The 27,547-nt window shown below is 46.1% G+C and overlaps 1 protein-coding gene across 2 annotated transcripts in view; it reads right to left on the reverse strand.

Moving 5' to 3' along the window:
- Positions 1-27,547, reverse strand: part of FER1L6 (fer-1 like family member 6) — a 974,281-nt gene that overhangs the window by 8,549 nt on the left and 938,185 nt on the right. For both annotated transcript variants that reach the window (XM_085604988.1, XM_085604987.1), the window contains exon 40: positions 3,540-3,640. In XM_085604988.1, coding sequence (XP_085461114.1) covers positions 3,540-3,640 — 101 coding nt within the window. The remainder of the gene's footprint in view (positions 1-3,539; positions 3,641-27,547) is intronic.

Consider the following 27,547-nt stretch of genomic DNA (forward strand, 5'->3'; position numbering starts at 1 on the left):
CTGTTACTATAGTTTACGGCTTTTGAGGAAAATTCTCCCGTTTATCCCTAACAACCATCGTAGGACCTTAGTACAGGTTTTGGTCACGAGCCGTCTGGACTATGGTAACGCCTTGATGGCAGAAGTAGGTGAGACCCTCCTAGCCAAGCTGCAGGTAGTGCAGAACACCGCTGCAAGGTTGATTTTAAATCGCCCTGCAGGAACTCCATCTCTACCGCTGCTCAGAGAACTTCATTGGCTTACGGTAAAAAAGAGGTCTTTTTTCAAGATCTGTTGTTTCACCTACAATGCCTATAACGAAAGGGGGCCCCTCTACCTACAAAAAAAATTGTTTAAATATACCCCCTCACGGAGTCTCAGATCGAGCTCTCAGGGTCTACTGTCAGTTCCTCGTTTCCGTCTCTCAAGAACGGGAGGTAGATCCTTCTCACATCTGGCTCCTAAATATTGGAATCAGTTGCCTTCTGCGATAAGATCCATTCCCAGTTTCGAGCTATTTAAAAAAAAAACTAAAAACCTTCTTATTCTGATCCATTTAGTCCTTCTCGTCGGTTTTCTGCTCTATGGGACTGTTAGTCTATTATGCAGCGCCGAGATGCCCCAGGGTGATTTGAGCGCTTTACAAACAATTAACATAACATAACATAACACCATTTTGTTTTCTACTTGAGTCACAGTAGGATCTTTATGAACATCAAATTATTAAAATTCTAACCTTACACAGCTTGAGCCGAAATAGGCAACAAAGATAGCTCAATGTTTTACCAATCTTCTGTCTCATGCAGTACAAGCAGCTGTAAAAGGCTGTGCATTGCCGTTGCACAACTTTTATAAAAATACACCTGCAGAACAAATTTGCTTATGTGGCATAAAGGCCCAACATTTTAAAGAGTTGTACACTTTCAATGTCTTGAATGTAGCTAACAACCATCTGTTATACAATGCTGGCACCCTTGAAGACTTCACAGATTTCCTATTAAATGGACCTTTTTGCAAAGTTTTTTGCACGTGCAATTGAAACGTGGATACCCAAATAACTGTGTAACATGCATAGATTTCCTGTACAAGATTCAAAGAAATTGATCAGGAGAAAACGTTGCCCTCTGTTAAACCTTTTGAAAGTCCACCAATTTTGCTGAGTTTCCATTGGAGCAAATATTTGAGTAAGGCTGGCTATGGGTGCTGTTTCTGTAAGACAAAGCAGCAAAATGTTGCTGAATATCCACATGCTCAAAGTTTGTGGGAAACGCAATTGTTTCACAGGACCTTTCCAACCCTTGAAAAGTGACTAGTGTGAAGAACTGGAGTATGTCTTTTGCAGAATGGGAATGGGATGTGAACACCTCCATGTTTCTTGAGGAGGTGTAGACACATTTTTCATGAAGGAACATATTTTCCCTGTGAAAACAAATTTGTTTTTGAATATTTCCGACATGTGTAATCCATGTGAAATGGCGCATCAGAAAGGATCCCACAGACATAGCCACATTCAAGGCATCCCTTAACCAACTCCACCAACTTCTGAAAGAAATGAAAATGAGTGCCCTTGCCAACCGCATCAAGCCAGTTCTAACCGATGAAAAGAACCAGTCAACATTGCCAGCGTGTTCTCCAATCCCTCAGCCACTGAAAACATAATTACCCCTTCCCAGTAACTTTGAGATACCCTGATGGACTTCTTCCATGTCAAGAACTCCACCCTCTACAAAAGAACCCCAACACACTGCGGTTGACATCCTCATCGTCCTCGCTTCCACAGTTGCAAACCCCAACCGTCTGATCACCAACTGGGACCAGCTCACCACATTTAACAACACAGCCATCATTAACTCCGTTCACTGAGGAGCGCCGAGAGATCCCTGTCCCCACCACATCTTCAAATTCGGGAGCAAGGTGATCCACAACGAGCTCATCGCCATTCAACACATTCATCACCAAGGCCAACTTCCCCGAAGAATGGAAACATGCAAACCCCTTCTCAAGAAACCATCCGCCGACCCCAGCCTACTCAAGAACTACCATCCCATCACTCTGCTCCCCTTTCCCACCGAAGTCCTCGAAAATGCCATCCACCGCTAACTCACGGATTACCTTGTTACATCAATTTTCTGGACACCACCTAATCTAGATTCCGCACCAGCCACAGCACCGAAACCACCCTGGTCACTGCCACCGAATACACACTCCTTGACCAGGGAGAAAGAGCTGCTCCGATACTCCTCAATCTCTCAGCAGCATTTGACACTATATCCCACCACACCCTTATCAAGAGACTTCTCCACTTTGGAATCCAAGGAGATGGCCTCAAATGGATTGCCTTTTTCCTCAACGGAAGGACCCAGAAAATCCACCTACTACTTTACACCTCGGAACCTAAAACATCATCTGCAGCATCCTTCAAGGGTCATCCCTCAGTCCCACACTGTTCAACACCTACATGCCTCCCTTGGCCATCATCAGCAGAACCCATGGACTAAAAATCATATCCTATGCCGAAAACACCCAGCTCATCATCTCACTATCTGAAAACTCCTCCACCATGATGACCAACTGCTGAAGGTGCATGAAAAGCATCGCTGACTGGATGAAAGAAACTGCCTAAAACTCAAAACAGACAAAACTAAGTGCTGATCTTCGGAAACAACACCTCCCTGTGGAATGACTCCTAGTGGCCTTCCTAACTAGGAACCTCACCAACTCCAACAGACCATGAAAAGCCAGAGCAATGCAATATCCTCCTTCTGCTTCCTAACTTTTCGCATGCTCCGTAAGATCTTAAAATGGCTCCCCATTAACACCAGACAAACCGTCACTCAAACCCGCGTCACCAGCCAGCTGGACTACAGCAATGCACGCTCCCTAGGAATCACCTCACACTTCCTGAAGAGACTGCAGATGATACAAAATTCAGTAACAGACTCATTCCCGGCCACCCTAAGTGGACCCACGTCACCCCCACCTCAAGAAGCTCCACTGGCTCCCCATTCAGAAGAAATGTCAATTCAAGATGCTGATCCACACCTACAAAGCCCTACACAACTGAGGACCAGCAGATACAACCACAGCTTGAACTTTTCACCAACTGTCCTCCACCTCCCTCTTCCTCGCTCACACCCCATGCATCCGCCGAAGCAACAGTGGAGGACACTCCTTTTCCGACCTCACTGCGAAGTCCTGGAATGATCTCCCCCTTCACCTCCGGACCTCATCCTCTCTGCTGGAATTCAGGAAAGGACTTAAAACCTGGCTGTTCAACTGAACCCTTCCTAAGCAGCAGGGCTCTCAGCGCCTGGATGCCCTCAATGGTGATTAGCCGCACTTTATAGGTCCTGTTTGATTTGATTTGATACTGGTCGGCCCTCTATATGTGATTGAAGATTACACCGAGCCCTTGTCCATGGCCAAATTACTTGTTTTTGTTCAGAATCATGCTCCACAAATAAAAAATACAGAACAAAAACAAATATGGCATTAGTTCCACTGAGCAGCGAATTCAGCCTATTCATTCAAATCCTCTCTATGGTGCGGCTTCTACTTACTTGGGCTTCTCCAGGGGTTCTGGCTCTTTCCGGGCGCGGCCCACAGGACTCTTCTCGGCCTCCTCAGCAGTGACTAAATGGAACTCTGCTTCCACTTTACCCTACGGGAGATGTAAGGAAACAGATATTCAGAAATGATGGCGTCAAAATAATTCCTGTAGTCCTTTTAATATAGTTTATGTGCTTAAATGGCATATGCTGAGTTCCCCTGTGCCCCAGCGTCATTGAAAAACTCAGTTTACAAGAAATATATTCATCTTACACTTCTAGCAGCTGTTTCTCATCTGCACCCATTGAGGCAGATCTACAAGAAAGAATTGCAGCGCGGCACCGCAAGCCGTTTAGCTTCACCACGCTGCGGCACTTTCAGAGCACAGGAATGCAACATATTTACAATGATATGTCGCATTCCTGGCGCATAAACAGCTGCCATGTGCCGGCGCAGGCACCCTTGCACCATGGTGCAAGGATGCCTGCGTCATGGGGAGTTTGTTTTTGTGCAGGAAGGGGCACCTTCCTGCACGAAAACATTCACTACAGGCATTTTTCTCTTTCATTGTGTGTTGTAGGGGAAACATCCATTACCACGCGGCCATTGCATCGCAATGCCTTTACATCGCGGGTATTACAACGCAAGTCGTTACAACGACTTGCGCTGGATGGCGCTCTAACCTTAGGAATAGTATGATTTACTATTCCAACACCTTCCCTACTGTACGTAGACTGGTGTTGTAATAGTAAATCATACTATTCCTAAATCCAGCGCAAGTCGTTGTAGCGACTTGCGTTGTAAAAACTGCGATGTTACGTTCCGCAATCATTTTGATTGCATTGTAACGTCACGTATTCGTGCTGTAGAATGCAGCACGCATTGAAAGAGGAAAAAAACTAGGAGAAATGAAAACATTTCTCCTCGTTGCGCCTCGCTACGCTACCCTCAGGGTGCCGTAACATACTGATATATTTCCAGGTTTACGATTCCCTGTAAATCTGGAAATGTGTCTTGCTCCATGGGTGTTGCGTGGGAACACCCACAGCAACACCCATGGAACGCCCCTTTCACGCAAAGTGCTGCGCGTAAAGGGCCCGTATTTACAAGAACAGAAAAAGTCACGCAGGGTTCCTGTCCTTGTAAATATGGGGCAGGGAAACGTGCTGCCAGTGCGCCACAAAAAATGACGTACTGGCAGCGCAAGGGGCTTGTAAATCCGGCCCATAATGTTCTATATAGCGAGGCTTCTGATAAGGTCTGTGGTTGGGGTTTGAAGCTAATCAGACAAAACCTTGGCGGGTGTTAATCATGCAGTATTTTCCAAGAAGTTTAGCTTCCCTTGCTGCTGCTATGAAATAACCTAATGTCGCCGAATGTGCTCACGAGGTGAAGAAGGCCAAAGCCATTACTTTTCAGAGCTCCTTGCAGAGCAGCCTCCAAGCTGTTATGTGTCCCAGCGGACTCCTGTCTGATAACATCCGAACCTCGCTCAATCCTGGATATAATTTTATAACAAGACAGGCCCTCGCAGGGCTGGGGCAGAGCCTTGAAAAGGGCCAGTGAAAGTCTGCACGGGCGACATCAAATGCAACAAGGCTGTTCGCATGGCCTGAGCAAAATGCGCAGGCGTGATCTCATATCATTTCATGCCAAGCTTGTTACGCACAATTCCTGAAATTATGCTATTACGCCACATCGGTAAGTGCACAACCTTCACAGCAAAATTTACTGCAATCACACAGGAACGAACAACATGAACAGCCAAAATGCGAGAGACCGATGCATGGGTGCATTTTGAGCTAAAATATAGCGGCAAATGCCGGTTTTGTATTTAGCATAACTTTGCGTAATTTCCCTGAAAACGTCATGTAATTTTACAAAAGCAAATTGTGCAGATTGTGCATTTGCCTACGATTAGCCCACCAGGGAGATTTAAACAGGGTGCATTTATGTGGTCTTAAAAACTGTGGGGCAGATTTACAAGCCCCTTGCGCCTCATTTACGCCGCCGTTGCGTCACTTTTGTGACGCAGCGGCGGTGCAAATCCTGCGACATGTGCGGGGTACTTACAACGTGACGCATCTGGGAGATGCGTCACGTTGTAAAGCCCTGCGCCACATGTAGGTGTTCCTGCGCGGGGGCGTTCCGGCGCAGGAACGCCTCCTAAAAGTGGCTGAGTGAAATCTACAAGATTTCACTCAGTCCCTTTTCGGCCCATGCTGCGTCAAAACCCTGCGCCTGCCTGAAGCAGACGTAAGGATTGACGCAGCATTAACAAGATAGGGCCCCCCAGCGGATTGCTGGAGCTTCGTAGCGCTTGCGACGCAACTCCAGCAATGCGCCACTTTTACGGCACAGATGCGTCACGCATCTGTGCCGTTTTTGCCCCATGGTGCACCGCATTGTAAATGCGGCGCATCCATGGTGGCGGAGCTGTGGCGCACAATAACTGGTGCAATCCTGCTGATATGCAGGGATGCGCCAGTTATTCTAAATATGCCCGTGTTTCCAGCACAGCTGAGATGTAGGTGTCATTGGAGGTGGGAACAGTGCTGGATGATAATGCATGTAATGGATTTAGACTACATGATTATGGGGTGTGTTTACTCTATACATTGTTGGTGGTCAGCTGTGGTGTAGATGGGTAAGTAGGGTGTAAGTGGCTGCAGGTGCAAGGCATGGGGGTTGAAGGTGTCAATGTGTCATATGGGTGGTAAAGAAATGTGGAAGTATTACAAATGGGTTGGTGGTGTCGAATATGGAATGTAAGTCTTCTTGTAGGTTGGGTAGAGTGTAGGGAAGGCAGCTTGTGTAGGTGCAGATAAAATTAGGTTTAGCTTGTGCGTGTTGGTGTAGGGTGTACATATGCAGTATGTAGGTGATGTAGGGTGTATTTGGTGTAGGACGGGGTTATGTAGTGTTCTGTTGTGATGGAGTGTGTGCACTGAACAGTGTAGAAGGATGCATAGATGATGTAGAAGAATGGAGGTGGTGCAAGAGTTGAGTTTATGTGGTGGTGTAGGGTGCAGGGCCTCGGTTTTGGTGTCAGACGTATAATGTGGTGTATGGTATAGTTGGCCATGTTAGTAGATGCTGCTAGTTTATGATGTATGTGATAGTGCTTCGTTGTAGACTATAGGGCATAGGGCTGCAAGAACTAGGTGGCTAGTATCAGTGTTGGATGTAGATGGTGGTGTAAGGTGTAGGGTTTGGACTTGGTGAACGATGTAGGTTATGTTAATATATTTTGTAAAGCACGCATCTACCAAAAAGGCATCTTGGCGCAATGTAGGTAGTGGTAGATTGTGTAGAGGTTATGGGGCCGATTCACAGAACTAACTTAAGACAAAACCCTAACCTCACTACTTTTGGTATTCACAGAAATTAGGATTTTGTCTTAAGTTTGTCTTAAGACAAATTCAAGACAGACTTAAGACTGACTTAAGACAGACTTAAGACAACCTTAAGACAAACTTAAGACAGACTTAAGACAGACTTAAGACAAACTTAAGACAAAATCCTAACTTAAGACTGTCTTAAGTCTGTCTTACGTTTGTCTTAAGACAAATTTAAGACAAAATCCTAACTTCTGTGAATACCAAAAGTAGTAAGTTTAGGATTTTGTCTTAAGTTAGTTCTGTGAATCGGGCCCTATGTCTGTAGATGATGTGCTGCTGAATTTGTAAGCTGTAGATGGTGGTGTGGGGTTTATGGTAGATGTGCGAATTTAGAGAATGTAGGCTTTAGTGTATTGAACAGATGATGCAGAGATAGTTGTATAGCATCTGTAGGTGTTATGTTATTTTGTATGTACATAGCATGCAATTGCCAATGGTGAGGCATCTTCTCACTGCTGCTGCCTTGTCCATTCAGTAGCAATCTGAGCCATGCATCTGTGGTCGAGAGATGAAGTTGGAAGGTTTCCCATGTGGGAAGAATTGGATGTGGTGCGCGAGTTTCAAAGGTGTGCTCCAATCGTGTTTTGCAGTCTTGACGCTGAGGTTAGGTAAACTGCGGCTGTGCAATGTTAGCATTTTTATTGGAAGTGTGTGCTCAAGGTCATCTGTCTCTCTAGATACGCCGGAGAGTTCTTCCCCTCCTTTGAGCTGATTACCACATGAGCCCTTGTGACAGGCTCTGAAATGTGTGCAACATCTTTCATGGCACCTCCCAAAGAGGCTCGTTGATAGGTTTCAAAGGCTCCCGAATTAAGCAACCAGAATATATTTGTATCTGCAGCACCACAAACACATAACACTAGCCTTGGAACTATCCCACTGATTCCTAGTGGATATCAAGATAAACAATTCAAAGTTCTATGCGTGTGAATGAAGGCAAATGGATTAAAAGCACAGGATACTTTCAGAACCTGACCACCAACTATGTAACTAACATCAACCGGTACTCAGCAATGGCAAACTCATCCCCTAAGAACCTCCAAGCGGAAGAAGCATGCTGGTAGATCCCTGGGAGTCCAGGAATCTAGACTATAGAAGTCCCTGCCCCAAGCCTCAGGGAAGGCCTAGCCCATCCAAAATGTAAATTAGGCAGGTATAATTTGTTTAATTTTTGGAATTTCATATTACACTTTGTACTCAAATTTCCCAAACATATATTATTACAGCACATCGCGTAACTATGCACCGTTCGCAGCAATATTTTACCACAAGCACTCAGAACAACACAAATAGCCAGAATGTGAAAAGCTGTTGCTCACAGCACTTCCGTTTTTAATGCTATTTTTTAAGTGTGTTAGGTGTATGTGTGTCAATATTTGACACAAGGTCACATTTCACGCCAAAATATAGCCCAAAATGACGATTTGCATGATGGCACTTCATGTATTTACTCATAATTTGGTGTAATTTTCCCAAATGTTTGCATAATTCTATGAAAACAAATCACACACATTTGCACACTCTTAGGTAGAGCCAAATTAAAACTTTTTCAGGAAAAGTGTCAAAAGAGAATTGTTTAAGTGCAATTGGTTTGTCTCTAGCTCCCCCTTATTTATAGCTCACATAGCATTGTCCTTTTATCACAACTTTCAATAAATAAACATCATCATGAGATCTCATATTTGCCATTACTTTGATTAAGTTTGTACTGGGTTTAGCGTTGTTGAGGAATACAAAAAAGTGATGGGTGGAATGCTTGAATGAATGTCAGTCACTCATAATTACTCAAGGCTGCATCCTGCTCCTTGGTGTTGTTTTGCCCACCATGTCACCTCAGACAAGAACCAGCCATGGGCAAATCAGCCTTGGTCCTGCTCTAATAGGAACAGTTCAACCTGAACTGTCAGGCCAGGTCCACTCTAAACAGGAACACAAGCAACCTCATACCAGTTTCAGCTTATTTGGGCCACACATGGGCACAGATGTCGCTCTTAGAAATCCAGATTGTGTAAACTACAATGTGGTGTGTTGAAAGCTTGAATTGCTCTCAGCCACTGGTAATTATTCATTGTTGTTTTGCTCACCCTCCTACCTCTGATAGGAACAGTCCAGGTCCCCTCTGAATGAGACCACAAACAATGCAAACCAGTTTTGTGCTGTTTGGGCCTTGTCAGCAAGGGCCAGCATGTGTTCTATGGCACAGTGAGCACGAGACCTATGCATGGGCATACCTGTCACACTTAGGGCATCACATTGAAGAATAGAAAAACATGATGGGGGAATGTTTGAATTAATCTCAGCCACTGGTAATTACTCCGGACCTTATCCCAGTCAATCCTTTTTTGCCCTCCATGCCACCTCAGACAGGAAAACAGCTTTATGCAAACCAACCATAGTCCTGTTCCAATAGGAACAGTCCAGTTCAAACTGCCTAGCCAGACTCTCAGCGAACATGAACGCTAGCCACCTAAGACCGGTTTTCGCCTATCTAGCCCTTGCCAGGAGGGTGCAGGTTTAGTTCTAGGGCACAGTGAACAGCGAGTCTTGCTGATATTCAGTGTTATTGAATCTGGATTGTACAATCATCATTTGTGGAATCTTCAATGCATATAATGTTTTGCAAACCACTACAAAGATCTTCCCTCTCATGTTTGCTCTTCAGTTTCCATAGACTTCCTATCATTGTTGGTAGGCTATTCTTTCGGTACCTGGGCCATAAAGCAATCTTTGGCAATGGACCTGTAATTAACCCGGACACTAAGGTCGAGTCCATAAGTTTCAGTAAAAGCTTTGTTTTGGATACTGGTGTTTTGGGGAACAGATGTGGCAAGTAGGTGTCTGCCAGATATCTGGACATTGGGCATAAGATCAGAGAGGGAACATAAGGGATAACCCTAAAGAGAAAAGAAATATGGGGCATAGAACAAGATGAAGACTTTTTAGCAGTAAAGTAGGTATTCCTACCTTGTGGTGTGCTTTGAAACCTTTCTTTCCCTCTCCTTTTTCCATCCTTTGTCAATCTCATATATATTTTCCTTTCCCCCTCAAACCTGGATGTCTAGGTGCTGCCAAGGGGAGGGGATGTAGCCTAATGGCCAGAGCGGTCAACCTCGAAGCTGAGGAACCGGTTTTGAGTCTCGGCAGGGACGCTCAACACCCTGTGATTCTGGGCAAATCACCTAATCTCCCTGTGCCTAAGAAAATGAATGTGCCCGTCTGTAATGCAACTGGTGCTCATGTAAAGTGCTCTGATACCTTTGAGTCGGGTTCACGCTATATGAAAATCTACAACAAAAACAAATGTGATTTCTCAGAGGCCAGGGCCAGGACCTCTGCCACTTTACAATGTCCCTTGCCATCAATAAGAGCCCACCCTCATGAAGCACTCATAACTATTCACTCATGATCTACACACAATTTACAATTTCCCTGCACCCATGAACCACTGACAGCTGATCATTCACTAACTCTCTGTAATCAGAAAAGAGCTAAGTCCATGTTAATTTCACTTGGTTGAGTTAATTTGTTGCTCCTGTCCCTGACACAAATACCATCTTGATGAAAATGTGCATGAGAGATTACAGGAGGAATTGGTAAAAGGATAAAGATGAGGTTGGTTAGGAGAATTGAAGTGACTGTGTTTGGTGAAGGAGACACAGTAGGAGGGCAGCGTATCACACTGGGTTGGAGGGGAGACATGAGAGAAAGTCATGTGTTAGGAAGAACACTTACAGGCTTATACTTTGTGGTATTTGGCTGACTGACTACGTTGTAGGCAGTAAAATAAATTATGTTACAGCCATAAGAAAATATAAGAAGCTAATTAGAGAAGCAAGGGCCACACTGAAAATGCAATCACTGGGGCTAAGATCAGGGTCAAGGAGGTCTTTGAAATTGTGAAGAAATTCTCAAGCTCCAATTATTTAAATTTAAACTTAAACTTATAACACGCGCAGCTACTCCAAGGAGTGTCCCGGCGCGACCCAAGGGAAAACAGAGCATAACCAAACTTTAGCTGAAAAGATGAGTTTTAGCAGTTTTTTGAAAACCCCCATATCTTCCACACTGCGGAGTGACAGGGGAAGCGTATTCCAGGCACGGGCCGCAAGCACGGCCAAGGAATTGCCCCCCAGGCGGTGCCGCTGGAAACCAGGAATCTTCATCAGCCTATGGGATGAGGAGCGCAGAGACCTCCCCGGGACGTAGAAGGAGAAGCGTTTCTGCAAATAGCCAGGGCCTTGCCCATGAAGTGCCCAATGGGCGATGGTGAGGGATTTAAACACCACACGCGCCTTGACCGGAAGCCAATGTAGGGAGCGAAGGTAGCCGCGCACACTCTCCCTAGGAGCGATCCCACCCAGAAGGCGGGCAGCCAGCATTCTGGATCATTTGCAGTTTATTAAGGGCGTAGGCAGGAATCCCTACATAAAGCGGGACAGGATAAGCGCACAAACCACTGATTCCCGAGCCGCCTGAGGGAGGAGCGGAAGGAACCTTCTCAGGATTCTCAGGAGACCAAAGCAACAGCCAATCAGTCGCTTTACTTGGCTGGAAAAAGAGAGGTTACTGTCGAAGTAAACTCCCAGGTTCTTCACGGTCTGACTGTTGGACACTGGCGGAGGAAACGCAGCAGGCCAGATCATGTCTCTGCACCCAGTCGGAAAGTCACCAAACAGCAAGACCTCAGATTTGTCCTCGTTACATTTTAATTTGGCCATCGCCAGCCACTTGAAGACCGAGGAAAGACACGTTTGCACAAGGGCCACCGAAGACGCATGCTTCTCCCAGGTAAACAAGAGCTGTATGGTGAAACGCCATTGACTGCAAGTCAAGATAGATGTGAGGTATTGGCAAAGCAGTTTTCACTTAAAATCAAATACATTTATCATACATTTCAGAGCATAATAGTTGAAACCAATAAGGTAGCTAATACTCAATACAAAGATTTAATATCAAATGAAGATTCTCAGCTGACATGTTTTGCGACATCTACAGTAACAGAGGGAAAGGAATTGCAATAATGGTGAAATAATCCAGCTTAGCAGTGGACACAATAGCCCCTTTAATAATTGAGATAACATATAACTACTTTAGAACTGAAGAAGTTTTAGTTGATCGGACGAAGGCAATCATAAAGCCAGTCCACAGAAAACTAACAGCAGACCCTTAAAACTTTAGTTTGCTACAAATGGTTTACTTGCTACAATATTTGGAAAAAGTGGCAGAGAAACTGCTGGATAACTAATTATCCAAACTCATCAGTGATAGATGATCAACGGACAGGGTTCAATGGAGCCGCCTCAGTCCTGTTGAATCTATGCACAGCATTTAATGCAGTATCTCATTCCACATTAACAGTATCTCTGCATGGGGAAACTGGAGTTAAAGATCTGGCCTATATGGCTTACCTGTTTTCTGAGTGGAAGAAGTCAGCTAGTGATGCTACCATTGTATACCTTCAAGTTTAGCAAGACATAATGCGGAATTCCACAAGTCATCATTAAGTCCAACTCTCTTTAGCAGCTACATGGTCCCTTTAGCTTGACTGATAAGGTCATTTGGGGTTTCCTTTATGGTCTTCGCAGACAACACACAAATAATGATCACACAAATAGTAATAAATATGAGCAGGGGCAATTTTATCACAACGATAAATTTAGAGAACTGTATGGAGGAAGTACCCTCTTGAATGAGAAAACACTGCCCTAAATCTAAATACATGTAAGACGGAGCTACTTATGTTGGAAGGAGACAACTGCAGACGGTCCTGGTACAGGTAGCCTGGATCACTGGAAGAATATCCAGTCACTGTAAATTTAATGAGAAATCCTGGCTTTACGTGTGACATTAAAATGGATTGCATCGGCCAGATTGCCAATTTGGCTGAGTTTCGTTTCTTCCATTTTAAGTTTTGAGAGAATTCTGGCTGTACAGCCCGGTGAACAGAAGTTTGCAGTAACCTGGACAATAGTGGGCTCTCACCTTGACTACTGCACTGCTCTTTATTTATAACTTTTGAAATGGATTTTGAAGAGGCTCCAGAAAATCCAAAACATGGCAATAAAGTGTGATGTTGAGACTCCATCAGTATATTTTAGTCTACCTAATAAGCACAGTAGCACACCAGAATGAAGTCATACAATGCGTAATCCTGATTCATATAGCGATCTTCCACTTGATAAAATTATGTCCATTCAACTGTGCCAAATAATACAGAAAATTACAAATAATGATTCAATTCCATGTCGAGATGTCAATGATTGAACTTTTATTCCAAAATCACGTAGCAGCCGACGCGCGTTTAGCCCGCAGGGCTTTTTCAAGGCTCCAAAGTCAATTTCTCTTTCATGTAAGCCTGGGCAAAGCACTACGCTACGCTCGCGTAGTTTGCGAAGTTCGCGCTACATCACACTACGCGAACTGCACGTAGCACAGTGCTAACACGCGTAGCGTAGTGTTGCGTAGTGCTGCGGTCATTTTTTGCTTGCTCGCGGTCCTCAACGTCAAGTTGGCGACCGCGAGCAAGCAAAATGACATCCCGGCGAGACTTTTTCCTTGTTCGCGATCAGCAACATCAAGTTGGCGATCGCGAGCATGGAAAATAAACCTTCCGGCGAGATTCCCAACGCGAGGAGGTCAGGTTTCTCATTGCGAGTGCTCGCGACCGCTCGCGATGAGAAACTACCAGTTCGCGTTGAGAAAGCTGCTGCTCGAGTAAAAATCTACTCGAGCAGCAGAAAACTACAGCTCGCACTGTGCAAGATGCCATTTTCAATGATTGCACAGTGCCGGTTGCTTGTCCGCACTGTGCAATCATTGAAAACGACATCTGGCACAGTGCGAACAAGGTACTACGCAGTTCGCGAAGTGCTACGCGTAGCTCGCGTAGTGCGAACTGCACTTTGCGTAGCTTCGCGAAGTGCTACTTCGCGAACTACGCCCAGGGTTACTTTCATGTACATAACATCTCTTGTAAAATGCTTTCTTCGTTGTAATCCTGTCTCACGAATTCCAATATAAACCATCAAATGCGTAATAATGGATCGCTGAAAAGAATAGGGGGCCAAGCTGTCGGTATACAGGACAGCAGTGAGGACGTAATATGGTCCCAGGCACGATAAACAATTTGGAACTTTAAAGCCTAGACTGATGGTGATTGGATCCATTATTACGCATTTGATAGTTTATATTGGAATTCGTGAGACAGGATTACAACGAAGAAAGTTTTTTCTTTGCAAGAGATGTTACGCATTGTATGACTTCATTCTGGTGTGCTACTGTGCTTATTAGGTTGATTCAATCTTTTGGACTACATTGTAGTTACAAAGAAATTTTAATACTTTAGATGGATAAGTATTTAGCACTGTATTAGCACCCAATACTATTGTTTAGATTGATACAATTGAGATTATATGACATACGTACATTTGATGATGTGCAGATCAATATAGCATATCCATCCATTTGCTTTGTGTAAACACAGTATATTTTAGTCTGACACCATCTAGCACAGTAACAATAGCTACCGCCTGATTTTATGCATCTACCATAAGGGAATTTATGAGATGGATCACTCCTTCACCAAGCATATAATCACTATCAATGCTCCAGTCTGCAAATGGTGCTCAGCTGCAGCATGCATGGTAAAATCCACCAAGGATTCTTAACATTAGATCGGACTAATGCTCCTTTTCCTGTTCTGCATCTATAATGTGGAATACATAACTTTATATGGATGATCACTTGACTTCCAGAAATTTGCTCCAGACACACTTGTTTACTGTATAAATGTCAACATTGTCTTAGAGCCCAGATGCCTTTGCAGAATTTGTGTGCTCTATAAAATCTTTAATATAGCATAACTTGTGAGAAGTGTGTGAAAGACGGAAAGGAAAGAGCAGAAAGGATGTTAGAAAAGAGGATGTCATAACTGGAGAAGAATGAGGCGTATAAGCACTAAGGAGGAGGAAGTGAGGGTAGCTTAAGGAGGGTGAGAGAGATTGACATCGGGAAACGAAAAGAGTAAGGGATAAGAGTAAATCATGTTTGTAAGTGGTTAAGAAATGTACACACAAACCCACTTCTGATTGGATAACAGGCTTGACAACACCTCCCTTGAAACTATTGAACCTGGGGATACTTGTTAGCTATGAACTCACATTCCTACTCCAAGTAAACATTGTGGTAAAGGGTATAAATCTACAGCTCTCCTTCTCCACAAAGTCCTCCTACTTCTGATGCCTGATTCAAGATGATAGGCATGGCATTCTGTTGTTAATGTAGTACCATCTGCTTAGGTCTCCCCAAGGAAGTCATTGCTAGGTTATAAAAACAGAAACAGGCAGCCTGAAGGCTGAGTAGACCTTTCATAATCCAAACTGGGGCAAAGGCCCAGAATAACTAAAGAAAGTGACATCTAATTACGACCTAACAGAAACCTCCATTCTACGTCTGCCCATCCATTAAATGAATAATAATATAAGAGGCTGTAAGTCAGATGTCTGGATGTAAGAGATCTCAGACTTTGGCACACCATTAACCATAACTTGAGATCTCGACTCAATCACACATGGCTCAGAAACGTCTGCAATGGAAACTACTTTGACTTGCTTTCAAATGAAATCCTTGCAGATCAGTGATAACGACAGTAGAATATTGAACACAGTTACTCACCCCACCTGAAAATACCTACCCTTACTCTCATTAAGCAGTATTATTTTTGTCATCTCTTTCAGGAATCTGAAGTAACCAAAAGGTGACACATAACACTTTACAAATCCTATAAATAAATACATTTGTAAATACATAAGTGAATGTTGTCTGTGGCCTAGACCTGGTTGATAAATGTAATTAAGGGACATGTCCTTTGTTTGATCCTTTAAGGTCTCATTAATTTGAGTGGCAGATCTTCTATCTATTACAGTGAGATTGTCAGGCTAGTGTAATTTTTAGGTTGAGCCTGAGCTAGTGAGCAAGCGCTGCTCTGGAGATGATCTGTGGCAGTTCAGTACGGGAGTGAAGCCCCGCCCACTCCCCCGCCCATATTTTTCATTGACTTGTGTCTTTGACCTTTGTAAACGCTGTCTTCTGATTGCTTAATAGACTTGTTAGCCCCTCCTTAGTACGGCCATGTCGTCAATTGTATCCTCCCATGGCTACTGGCCCCTTTACTTCGGTTCTTACACCGTAAGCACTTTATTCTTTATTGAGTTTGTCCTGCTTGAGTCACGAGGACATGCTTCGTTTACTTTCAGCACGCTGTGCGCGCTTTCACTTTCTAAGGTAACGGGACAATCGCGACTGCTTTTTTTATTTTAAATGGGAGCAGTCACAAGTGGCTCCGTTTTTGTTTCTGCTCACATGCTGGTGTATTTTACGACAGCGCTCTTTCGCAGCTTGAAGACATCTGACTGGAAGCACTGGGGATATTCACATCAATGGATCTGTGACTTAGGCGGAGCCCTGGCTGCTCCTGTGTTTCTCACAAGGGGCGAAGCAGTTGGGGCTTTAATGCTCCTACGCGTGCTCCATATTCAGACTCCGGTCGCCGTACCCTGTCACCTGGGCCAAGGATGGAAGCCTGCATCCCTCTACTGTCATACTCCTGGCCCGCTGGGCCCTGAATGATTGGGCATGGGGAGAGCGGCTGACCAAAGCCCCAGCCCACTCCGCCCTCCGTGCATAACTGGATTTCCCAGGAGCAGCTCTTTTGAGATAATGTTAACATTGGTTAAACAATTTTTTTTAAATTACTACAGAGGGGCTTGTGGGTCCACTGTAAAGAGGTGTTTCGATTACACTTGAGAGCTTTGCTGGATTGCCAGGGTGTTTTATGTCCGACCTGTAAGTTACTGCGTAGGTTTGCGCTTCATTTCTATTGCACATTAAGGTGTTTTTTTGTTTGTGTCTCGAACCAGGCCTGAGGAAGGGCACTTTTTCCTATTTTTCATGCGTTTCTTCTGAGAACCTCCCCGGTGTTAGTGCTTATAGGTCGGGCTACTCGACGTTATAATTCGATTCCCATTTAACTGTAATTGGTGTGTAAATGGACTAGTAGTCTTATAGGCAGGGGTAGCCTTGGAGTCCTCTCATGAGCGCCCTCTACTGCCCGCTGGGATGTTCAGACCTGGGCACAAATTGGAACGCTTTACATGAGCAACAGTTATTTGAAACAAGGTGATTTTTTGTATGCTTGGGGAGATTGAGGGATTTGCCGAGAATCATAGGATGTTGAGCCAACGCCGGACTTGAACCTGAGTACTAGTTCCAAAGTCTGCACCTCTGACATGCTCCACACTATGCTCGGCACTCTAGATATTTTTAATCCATCTCAGTTTACCCCAGAGGTCTTCGTTTTCTAGCTCTGGGGCTGATTCCGATCTGGGTCGGAAAGCACTCCGACTGAGTCGGATCCGGAGAGATTTTCGACCGAGCCGGATCCCCACAGTCCGACCGAGCGAGTACGATGCACACGTATGCTGTCGGACTCGGTTCGGTCGGACTCCCATAGAAGGCAATGGGAGCCGGTCGCACACATGGGCTCCCATTGACTGAATGGGTATGTCTCAAACAAGTGCGCCCCCTACAGTGGGTACACGTCGGTGCCATCCGCACCGCACATGCCTGTGTTGGGGAGACCCATAAGTCTCCCCCTGTTTCCGAGTCGTAGGGCTGCGGGTGTTAGGGGTCCGGCGCGGACCCCCGAAGTCCGACTCCGGGAGTTTTTGCGAGCCGGACACTCCGGCTCGCACAGGCTGTCCAACGCGTGCATCGTACTGGCTCGGTCGTAAATCGCATCCATTGCATGCCACGGTTAGCTTCCGACCGAGACGTACGGAGCAGCTCAAACCCGGAAACGACTCGGTCGGTGAATTTCATGTAGCGCGCATCGTACTTGCTCACTCGTACAGCTGTACAAGTCGGCCGGAAAACACGCGTACGGCTCGTAGTTTTTCCGGCAGGCTCGCGTTCGGTGCCCTTCCGACCCGGATCGGAATCGGCCCCTAAGTGTCAAGAATTTTTTTTGCACCAGCATGAGTGTCCTTGCACTCTATTTTTACTTGTTTATAGTTGTAAGGCACGGGGGTGCGCATGGTGGGTACATTTCTGCTTCAGGAAAGAATCCATCTCCACCCTCTCCTTGGCCTCTCTCCAAGTATCCGCTCTCCTGCACAGCATCCATGCCCCCCTCCCCTTGGTAAGTGCCAGCTACATTGCTCCAAGAATGGGATACAGCGGGGGTGCCGGTGCTCCTCATGGTACCCCGTTTGTGCCAGACTGGGAAACGAGGATGTTATATGGGACATGGAGGAGGACAGGGAGGGGCTCCTCGTGGTACGCTGTTTGTGTCAGTCTAGAAGAGGATGTCCTGTGTGATGTGGTGGACGGAGCTTGTTGCCAGGCTACAGGATGATGCCTGTTGACCGTGCTAAGTTATCATTTCCGGCTCTGGCGGGTGCAGTTGGGTCACATGTACACCTGTTTTGAAGCGCTGCAAACAGCGTTTTGTATCGAATCTTGGTGTAACCCCTTGTTCCCCACACCTAGCTGCCTCCACAGGGGGTCCCATCATGCATGGTGGTGTCCGTCATTGGCGCTGACCAGTATAGAGGAGTAATGTGGCAAGGAAAGGCAGATTATGTAGCATATCTGGTTATAGTCTTTTGCCTTTTTAGGTCGAGACTGAGCCAGTGCGCATGCGCTGCTCTGCTGAGCTGTTGTAGTACAGTATGGAAGAGAAGCCCCGCCCACATTTTTCATTGGCTTGTGTCTTTGTCCTTCGTAAATGCAGGCTTCTGATTGGTTAATAGGCTTGTTAGTGCCTCCTTAGTCTTAGACCTTGTCTTTATTTGTTACCTCCCATTGCTACTGGCCCTTTTACTTCGGTTGTTACACGGCACGTCTTATTTAGTCTTTTAAGCGCTATTTTCTTTATTGAGTTTCCACTCTAAGCAGGACGACAATGGTGGCCGGTTATTTAATTTCCTGTTGCTTTGCTCCCGTCCCGTTGTCCGCATTCCCTTTATTCCCGCCCCCTCCTCATTTGCGCGGCCCGTGAGGTAACCCCCCCTCCCGTTGACCATGTTTACCAAGCTCCCAGCCCCATCCCGTTGTCTGCATTCCCTTTGTTCCCACTCCCCTCCCCACTTGCGGCGGCCCATGAGGTGCCACCCCACCCCCCTTGCAGCACACCATTGTTTGTTAAAATGCTGAACAGAGTCAGTGAAAATCATTGGCAAAGCCAAAAAGCGGAACCTATTGGCTTTGCCAATGTTTGTTTTTAATTCCCTTCGACCACTGGTGGAGTTGCTATTTTTTGTTTTTGACATGCTGGAGTCTCATGTCCACCCTCGACGTAAAACTTAGCACTCTGCGGTTGAACCAAGAAGCACCGGCCCGACTTCGGACAGGCATCTGGGTCGTCTCCCCCTGGGCGATAATTTTTACTTACGTCTTTTAGGTCCGCAGTCGGCACCCACGCCAGTAACCAGCCAGATAAGGAAGTAATTCGTAAACATTGCACTATCGGTATTCATGTGTGCAGCGGTGGGTTTATTTTATATCCCTAGACTTTAACCAAGAGGGAGAGAGAGAGAACTTTAGAAATGGGAAGAGAAGCATAGGAGAGACCGGAGTGACCCGGAGCTGCCCCAGAAAAAGCACAAATGCCCCGCCCCCGGCTGCGGCAAGGTGTACAGCAAGTCCTCTCACCTGAAGGCTCATCTGAGGACTCACACAGTGAGTCCGGGCACAGTGTGAGGGTAGCTGGCACTGCTCAGTGTGTCTGACTTCACGCGCTCTTAGACCCTGTCCACAGTAAGAGCACATCTTTTTCTCAGAAACTCAGCACGAGTCTGCAATGGTGAAATATATTCAAACTTGGAACACTGCAAGATTTGTCCTCAGGGCTGCACCCACCTTGCACAGTATTATGGTAATATGGAATCGTCGGCAATAAAATTAATAACACAATCTCAGTTCAGTGATCAAGGTACTGCAGCTGAACAAAGTAAATGGCCACTAGTCACACACTACCTGCCAGTCTATAGCCCCTCTTTTCCCCTCCCATGCCACTACTCTTTGCCACGCCCAGAAGACATTGTTAATCTAAGTGCCAGAAATACAGCCAAATAGAACAATCAGACTTGCTTCACTCTCTTATTATCCCAAGTAGGAGTTCCTGCCAGCACGCCAAAGCCCCTTTAGTGTAACATAAGAACTGTGGGGCATATCAACAAGGGCTTTATCTCTGCTATTTTGGCTTTAAAAGCCAAAAAAGCAGAGATAAAACTAGCAACAGGGTGCTAACACGCAAATCGCATGTTAGCACCCTTTTACTCTACGCTTCCCCTTGCATCTCTAATGAGATGCAAAGGGGGCGTTCCAGAGTGAAATAATAGGAGAAATGCCGCTAAGCGACATTTCTCCTATTATCAAGGATATCGCTAACCCTGTTAGAGATTAACAAAAAAAGCAGCGCTAACCGCGGTTAACGCTGCTTTTTTACGTCTGGTATTTTTCTGACTTAGCCATGATATCCTATGTAAGGTGGATAACATGGCTAAGTATGTCTATCACTATCAGCAAGCTATCGCCAAACCTTGTGGGATTATCGCAGTATTTCCAGCGATAATCTATCAATTGGCAACTTGCGCTCTGAATTTTATCGCTTTGGAGATAAGCGTTGCTAATAGCACGCTATTTCCGCGATAAAATTCAGAGTTGGCCGGCGATAAATATCCTCACGCTAAGAGCGCTGAGCGACAAGTATCGCCGGCCCTTGCTGATATGCCCCTGTTTATCAAAGTACCTATACAATGAGGATGATTCACTCCTATACACCTAAAGGTGAATATCGGTGCCATGAATAACTCCCGCAGTGGAATGCGTGTTACAAAAAAAATATATAGCATCTTAACATTAGTTCATTTAACTTAACATCACATCGGAGCACAATGTTATAACACCAACCATTGCATACATTATGCCATTGCAAGCAGTACACCATGAGTGTGCAAAATTGTGCAAAGAATGTCCACAATATATAAAGGAGTACTGCCATTTTGCTACATTAAGCGTTACACTAGGGGTGGGCCACATTGCGTAAAGCGTGCTTATAACATTTCAATAATTACCACGATTATGCCAGTGCACACATTACAAAAGAATGTGTAGAGATGCATTTTGCACTTTTATCCTTACTGCGTTATTAGATTTGCCTGTTGCTTAGCAGTTATCAGTGTGTGTTTAAATATAGCCCATCCCCCAGTTAACCGTCCTTCATGCTTAGATTTGCACTAACATTCATTTCTTAGTGTGTGTTCAGATATGTACATAGAAATCTCGAGTGCTGGCAATGATTTGCATCATCACTTAAAAGTCTTCGGCACTTGGCCTCCTCTTTGAACCATCACTTATCATTACTGTGTGTTCAGTACAACACTTAGTGATTGTAGTGCATATTAAGATTTGCTACATCAACCATTAGTGCATGTTAAGATTCACACCCTCACTCACTTATTTGCACTGTCACTCAGCCATAATCAGTGTGTGCTGGTATTTCAAGAAATAGTCAGACATCTTTGCATCATTACTCATAAATATTGAGGATAATTTGTACCCATAAATCAGAATTGCTTGCACCATCAGTTAGTAATCCTTAATGCATTTTCCAATTTGCCCCATCACTTACTAATCCTTGGTGCCTGTTCATATTTGCCCTGTTCCCCAACAATCCTTAATTAATAGATTTACTTTCTCTTTCTGTAATCTTTGCCTCGTGTTCTGAATATCACAGTCGTTCCCAAAAAATAAATGCATGTTTGAATTCACACTATTACGGAATAATCCTTAGGACATGCTGACATTTGCTCCAGCACTCAGAAATACCGAACACTGGCCAGGTTTGCATCATTAGTCAGATATCTTGGCTGCCAGGTCAGATTTGGACTAGAAACAATTCACCTTAAACCCAAATGCCTTTGCGTATCTTTCCTTGAAGATCCCAGAAAGTGGGTGAGGTTGGTGCTACAGACTGAATATGGACGTCATTCACCTGCCTCAGTCTAGCATCAGAGCTAGGAGTTTACAATGAGAAGCACAAAGTGGTATAACGAATGCAGTTACCACTGAAGCCACTTGGGGCCATCGGAATCCAGTGAGCATGAGAGGCACAGAAGCTCAAGACACAGTGGAGGTGTTATGGAAGGAGCAGGTGGCAGAGGGGAAATGTGATACTCGAGGAACAGCATAGCATGGCTTGCACAGGAGAATGAGCAGGCCAGCACAGGGGTAGAGGCGCAGGCAGGGTGGCACATGGGCACGATGGGATGGAGGAATATAAGCAAGTGGTGAAGGAGGACTAAGGAGCCACGGGGCTTAAAGAGAATAGTGGGGATGCTTGGGGGTGTTACAAGGTAAGTGGATGGTGAGGGAGGAGAGGGCACAGGAGCAGTACTGGGAAGTCAAGGGGTGCAGACTGCGTGCCACAGTTAGGGTGCTTGGGGCATATGCCCTCTGTCAGCTCCAAAGGGGACTGGTATCTGCAGGAAGAAAGCTGGGTGCTATGCAGTCCAGTGAGGTGGTATACAGAGCTCCACTGGCACTGTGACTTCACCCCGTGTGCCGGACCCCAGACAGGCTTTCCATGCTGCTAGTAAAGTCGGAATCTCTGATGATGACCCCCCATTGCTCCTCCCAGACCAGAAAGAAGTTTGCTTCCAGCAGGGTGTGCAGGATAAACAGGCAGAGGAAATTGGAGGTCAAAGTCTTGTTGGTTTTCGAAACCGATCAATAAAACGATCTGCCATTTACAATGCCAATAGCTTAAACTCTCGCAAATGCGAGACCTATTGCATTGCAAATGCTTGTTGATTTTCTCTTTCTGTTCCTTCTTAGCAGATTTTCAGTCATTGGCTATTATTGAGAATCCACTAAGAAGGAGGAGTAGTGGGGATCACAAAGGTTCCACAAAGGTACTTTGATAAAAGCAACTTTTACTTTCGTAGCGTTTCACCAGAGACAACAAAGGAAGGCCTCACCAGACCACAATGGAAATAGATTTTAATTAATCTGGATCAAACCTTTTTAGGTCTCGGCTAGCGAAGGCTGCGCTTGCGCAGTCTCCCTCGCGAGATTTAATGTTTTCAGAAGTGGGGCTTTAACCCGCCCCTCTTCTTCCCTCTTCTCCATTGGCTGGCCTCTTATATGCTGGTCAGCCACTGGAGAAGAGCTTTGTCTCTCCAAAGAAGCCCCATCTTTTTCCGATTCGGGGGCGTGTTTTTTCACTTCTTTCGCTTTTTTGAAGCCCCGCCCCTTTCTGCCCCTTTTACACGTGGTGGGCGTGTTTTTTTTTTTTTTTAGCGTCTGAAGATTCGTCCATTTTGTGCGCGGTCGGAGCGGACGTGGGGTCGCCTCTTCCTTGCTGCTGGATCGGCGTTTCAAGTCCGGTGAGTAAAAGCGTTAAGGTAACAATGTTGTTCCTGCTTGCATTTCACATGGTTCACGGGCGGCAGAGAAGTAACAGGACTCTGTCTTTTCCTTCTTACTAGAAGAAAAATACAGTGTCCGCTTCTGCTCTGCCGCTTCAGCTGCCCCCCCCCCACTCTTTCCCCTCCTCCTCACCCCTCAAGCTCGGCATTTCCTGGCGTTCGAGGACGGTTGGCAGAGAAGTAACAGGACTCTGTCTTCTCCTTCTTACTTAGAGAAGGAAAATACAGTGTACGCTTCTGCTCTGCCGCTTCAGCTGCCCCCCCCACTCTTTCATTCCTCCCTCTCTTTCTGTCTAGCAGTTCTTCTCTTATTGAAAACCTTGACTACAAGATGGGGTTCTCACTCTCTTTCCTCTACTTTCTTTTATTTGCTCCCCTGTAAAATGGATCCAAAAAAGAACATCATTTTTGCTGGAAATGTCGTATTTTAATTCTAAGGTGCAGCATCTTGAATAAAAGGTTAAAAATATGAAAAATAACTAAATAAAGTAAGACAGTGGTAGCAAACTGGAAAGATTGATTTTAATTAAAACCCAAACACATTAGCGCCACTTTTACAGAGTTTGCCAGTGAAGCGCTATTTTTGTTTTCTTGTCTTAGCGTTAAGGTAACAATGTTGTTCCTGCTTGCATTTCACCTAGGTATTCACTTGGGCAGTTTTAGTCTGTGTCCTGTCCCCAGGGGTGAGCTAAACGATATCAAGCTGTGGGAAGAGCAAGGCGCCTTTGACCCCTATGGTAGGAGCTCTGGTGCCAGGCGGATGGCGGCAGAGTGAGCCTTGAGCCCGGGCGGGCTGTTGTCCATGGCCGGCATCCAATGAACAGATGGTTTCACTGGATGTGAACAGATGAAACAGAATGCAACGATTAACCCTTAAAGTCCTGGGTGCTAACTATGACCATACATTTTATAATTTGCTTTGATACTGTAAATATAAGCATAATTGTATATTAAGTTTGAAGAATGTCAAATATATGCGACCCTTGCTAATCCAACAACCGGGGTGGTGCGCCGTCTTTGTCTCGGTTGTGGTGAGGGGAAACATTACTGGTCACATCCACGGCGTAAGCGTCAGGGTCCATCTCATGCTCCTGTGCGAAAGCTGCGTAATGTGTGGACGGAAGCTCACAGGATCCAAAACACTACGAGGCCAGGCTGTGTGCTATATATAACATAACAATGCTTAGAAGGGGTCAGGCATCCGGACCATTCAATCTCAGGCCCCTTATCTGAAACTGCAAACAAGGAATTCTGTTCACATATACTCGGACATTGCATGTGTGTGGAAATGAATGAGAGAAAGTACACCTTACAACATAAGATTTGAATAAAAAAGAAATCTAGAACTCGCTACCGCAGTTATCGGTTTTACAGCACCATTATTAACAAGTGTTTGACTTGTACATCTCAATGGCATTCGATATTGGACGACTAAAGGCTCAGCCAGACCTGTGGAATACTGAGCAGGTGATTGTGCAATACAAGCAAATTTAGTGAGCAAGCCCTTAGCTCACTGAGGTTATCTTATTGGCTTCTTTAGAAAGACGCAAAACGAACAACTGATGGACAGAATGCGGAGACGGGTGATGCAGGTGGGAATGGAGAGGATTGTTTATATGGGGGATCAATACGTCACTTTTTACAGATCTGACTCAGTTCAACAGTTAGTGGAAGTAAAGTACAGGTGGATAAGTGAATCTGCCCAGAATCACATGTTCTGTAAGTGAGGACGCTGGGATTACAGCCCAGATCTCCCCATTTCACAGACCGAGCGTCTCTCCATTGGGCCTTGGTTCGTCCTCTGGCCCTGCAGCCGCATGTGCCCAACCTGACCTGTGCAGACTGCCAGGCAGCACGACCGCTTCGCCATTGTCCCAGACATGAATGTTTATATTTGTCATGCCAATAAAGCTCTGTGCTTTGAATCGGCTGGTAATGACGCCATTACGCGGCAGTGATTGCTGCTTTTGTTGCCTGGGCCTTTCTGCCCCTTTATGGCATTTCCTGGTGCTCTCTGTGCTGAGGCCCGTCTCAGGGGGGAGAAAAGGGGCCTGAGGGGAGCCTGGGCAGCGCTGGTGGGCCAGCAGTGCTCCCAGCAGGGAGGCCAGGAAGGGATATGGGTCTAATAGCCCCAGCGCTCATGTAAACCTCCCGCCTGTCACCTTTCAGGCAGGGGGCAAACAGAAGGCGCAGAGTGGCCCCGAGGTATGGCCGCAAAAGATGGGCAGGAACCGGCTGCCCGCTCCCCCAGACGGCCTGCGTCCAACAAACACGCATTTAATGGGCCGTGAACAGCTCTTAGGGTCCATCATCTCTCCCCGATGGCTCATCTGCAGCGCCATTACTACGTGAAAGCCTGTCCTGCCCCCCATACTCCCCCATGCTTTTCATGCTTTAGCTTGCGACACGGGCCATGAAAGGCAGGAGTGGATGAAGAGACCCCGACAAAGGGGCAAGTTAATATGTCAGGGGCCAGCCTCTGAGCCCACCCTCCTGGGGCCTCAGAGGCCGGCCTCGCTCATAGGGGGCCCGGGAGCCCTCACTCGATGGCCTCTCCACACATGGGGTGGTCAATTCACTGTCAAACACACACAAGCACTACACTCTGCCCTAGAAACACCAACCGCAGGCAAGTGCACACATCCCTCACAAACAATCAGCACCTTTGTACATGTGCTCCCTGACACAACCACATATCATGTTATGTACCACTTCTGCCCCAGAAGTCGATGGGCTCACGTCAAATAAATAAGAAATGTCTATCCTCACACGCAGCCCAGGTCACGCACATCCTACCAGGAGGTTCCTGGGACCTTGCATTTAGTCACTAGGTTTGTGAAGGTTCTGCTCTCCGAGTTTGAAAGTATTAAAGCTTAGCCCGCTTAACAGCTAACCCGCAGATCACTAGGGTTAACATGTCAACAGGGCGTGGCTGTTTAACATTTACCCAGCCGGACAGTGAGCTACCTGGACTTTTTAGGTTTAAAACATTTTTATTAAGACAAAACAAAACGTGGGGGAGGGGGATAGGAGGTTAGGGTTACATACAATACAATAAAAGAAAAAGGTGCAACTCAGGAGCGTTGGCGAAGGGTAGTTCGGTGGTCCAGAGGAAAAGCACAGTAAATGAAAGGCAAAAAATGCAATCTGTTGAACCCCTGCGTGCATTTCCAACACCCCAAATCTGAGCAATGAAAGCCATTAGCAACTCAACAAAGCACAATCCAACCCCCCCCATCTCCCATCCCCTCAGTAAAGGAAAAAGAAAAGAAACAATACCCCAACTCCCCCGTCCAATGGCTCCGCACTAGATTTATCCGCCCCAAGAAAGCCCGCACCGCCCCCCCCCCAAAGATCCCGTCTCACATTTAGTCTAGTCCGCCGGGATCACCGGTGGCGTCAGCCTAAGAAGCCTAAGATACCTCGGGCAGGTGAGCTCCCGGAATTCGGTGGACAGCAGCGCTAGGAAGGGTTGCCAAGCTCTTCAAATTGGTCTATCTCCCCCGCCACTGTAAGCGACAACTTCTCCATTCCCAGCACATGCCAGAGCCTATGCAACCAACCCGCAATGGAGGGAACCGTGGTGGTGCGCCAGTGAATAAGGATGTTCTGGACCGCAGACCCCAGCGCAATCGCGATCTGCCTACCCCTGCGGGACTTCAGTGGGTACATTAGGTCATTGGGGAGGCCCAGCAAGACATACGCCGGAAAGCGCGGCAGCTCTATCCCAAAGTGCTTATCCACCTCGTCCAAAACTTCCTTCCAGTAAGCGGTCAGCACGGGGCAATCCCAAAGAATGTGTGAGAGGGTACCCTTCTGCCCGCAGCCCCGCCAGCACCCCCTGTCAGTGTGTCTATGCATTTCATACAGTCTCTCCGGGGTGTAGTACCAATAAGTGGACACCTTAGTAAAGGTCTCCGTAAGGCCCGTATGATATGCAGAGTGCCGCGCCCGATACGCAATTTTGTCCCATTCCTTGTGGCTGAGTGTCCTACCCAATTCTCTGTGCCAGCGCTCCCTCCCTGGATTATAATAGTGAAACGGCGGGGGTTGTAGGTACTTGTACAAATCGGTAATTAGCTTAGCATCAGAGGTCCGGGTAACCAACCACCTCTCATACGGTGTAAT

This window comes from Triturus cristatus, chromosome 5_1 (genome assembly GCF_964204655.1).
Source record: "Triturus cristatus chromosome 5_1, aTriCri1.1, whole genome shotgun sequence".
Classification (NCBI taxonomy): Eukaryota; Metazoa; Chordata; class Amphibia; order Caudata; family Salamandridae; genus Triturus; species Triturus cristatus.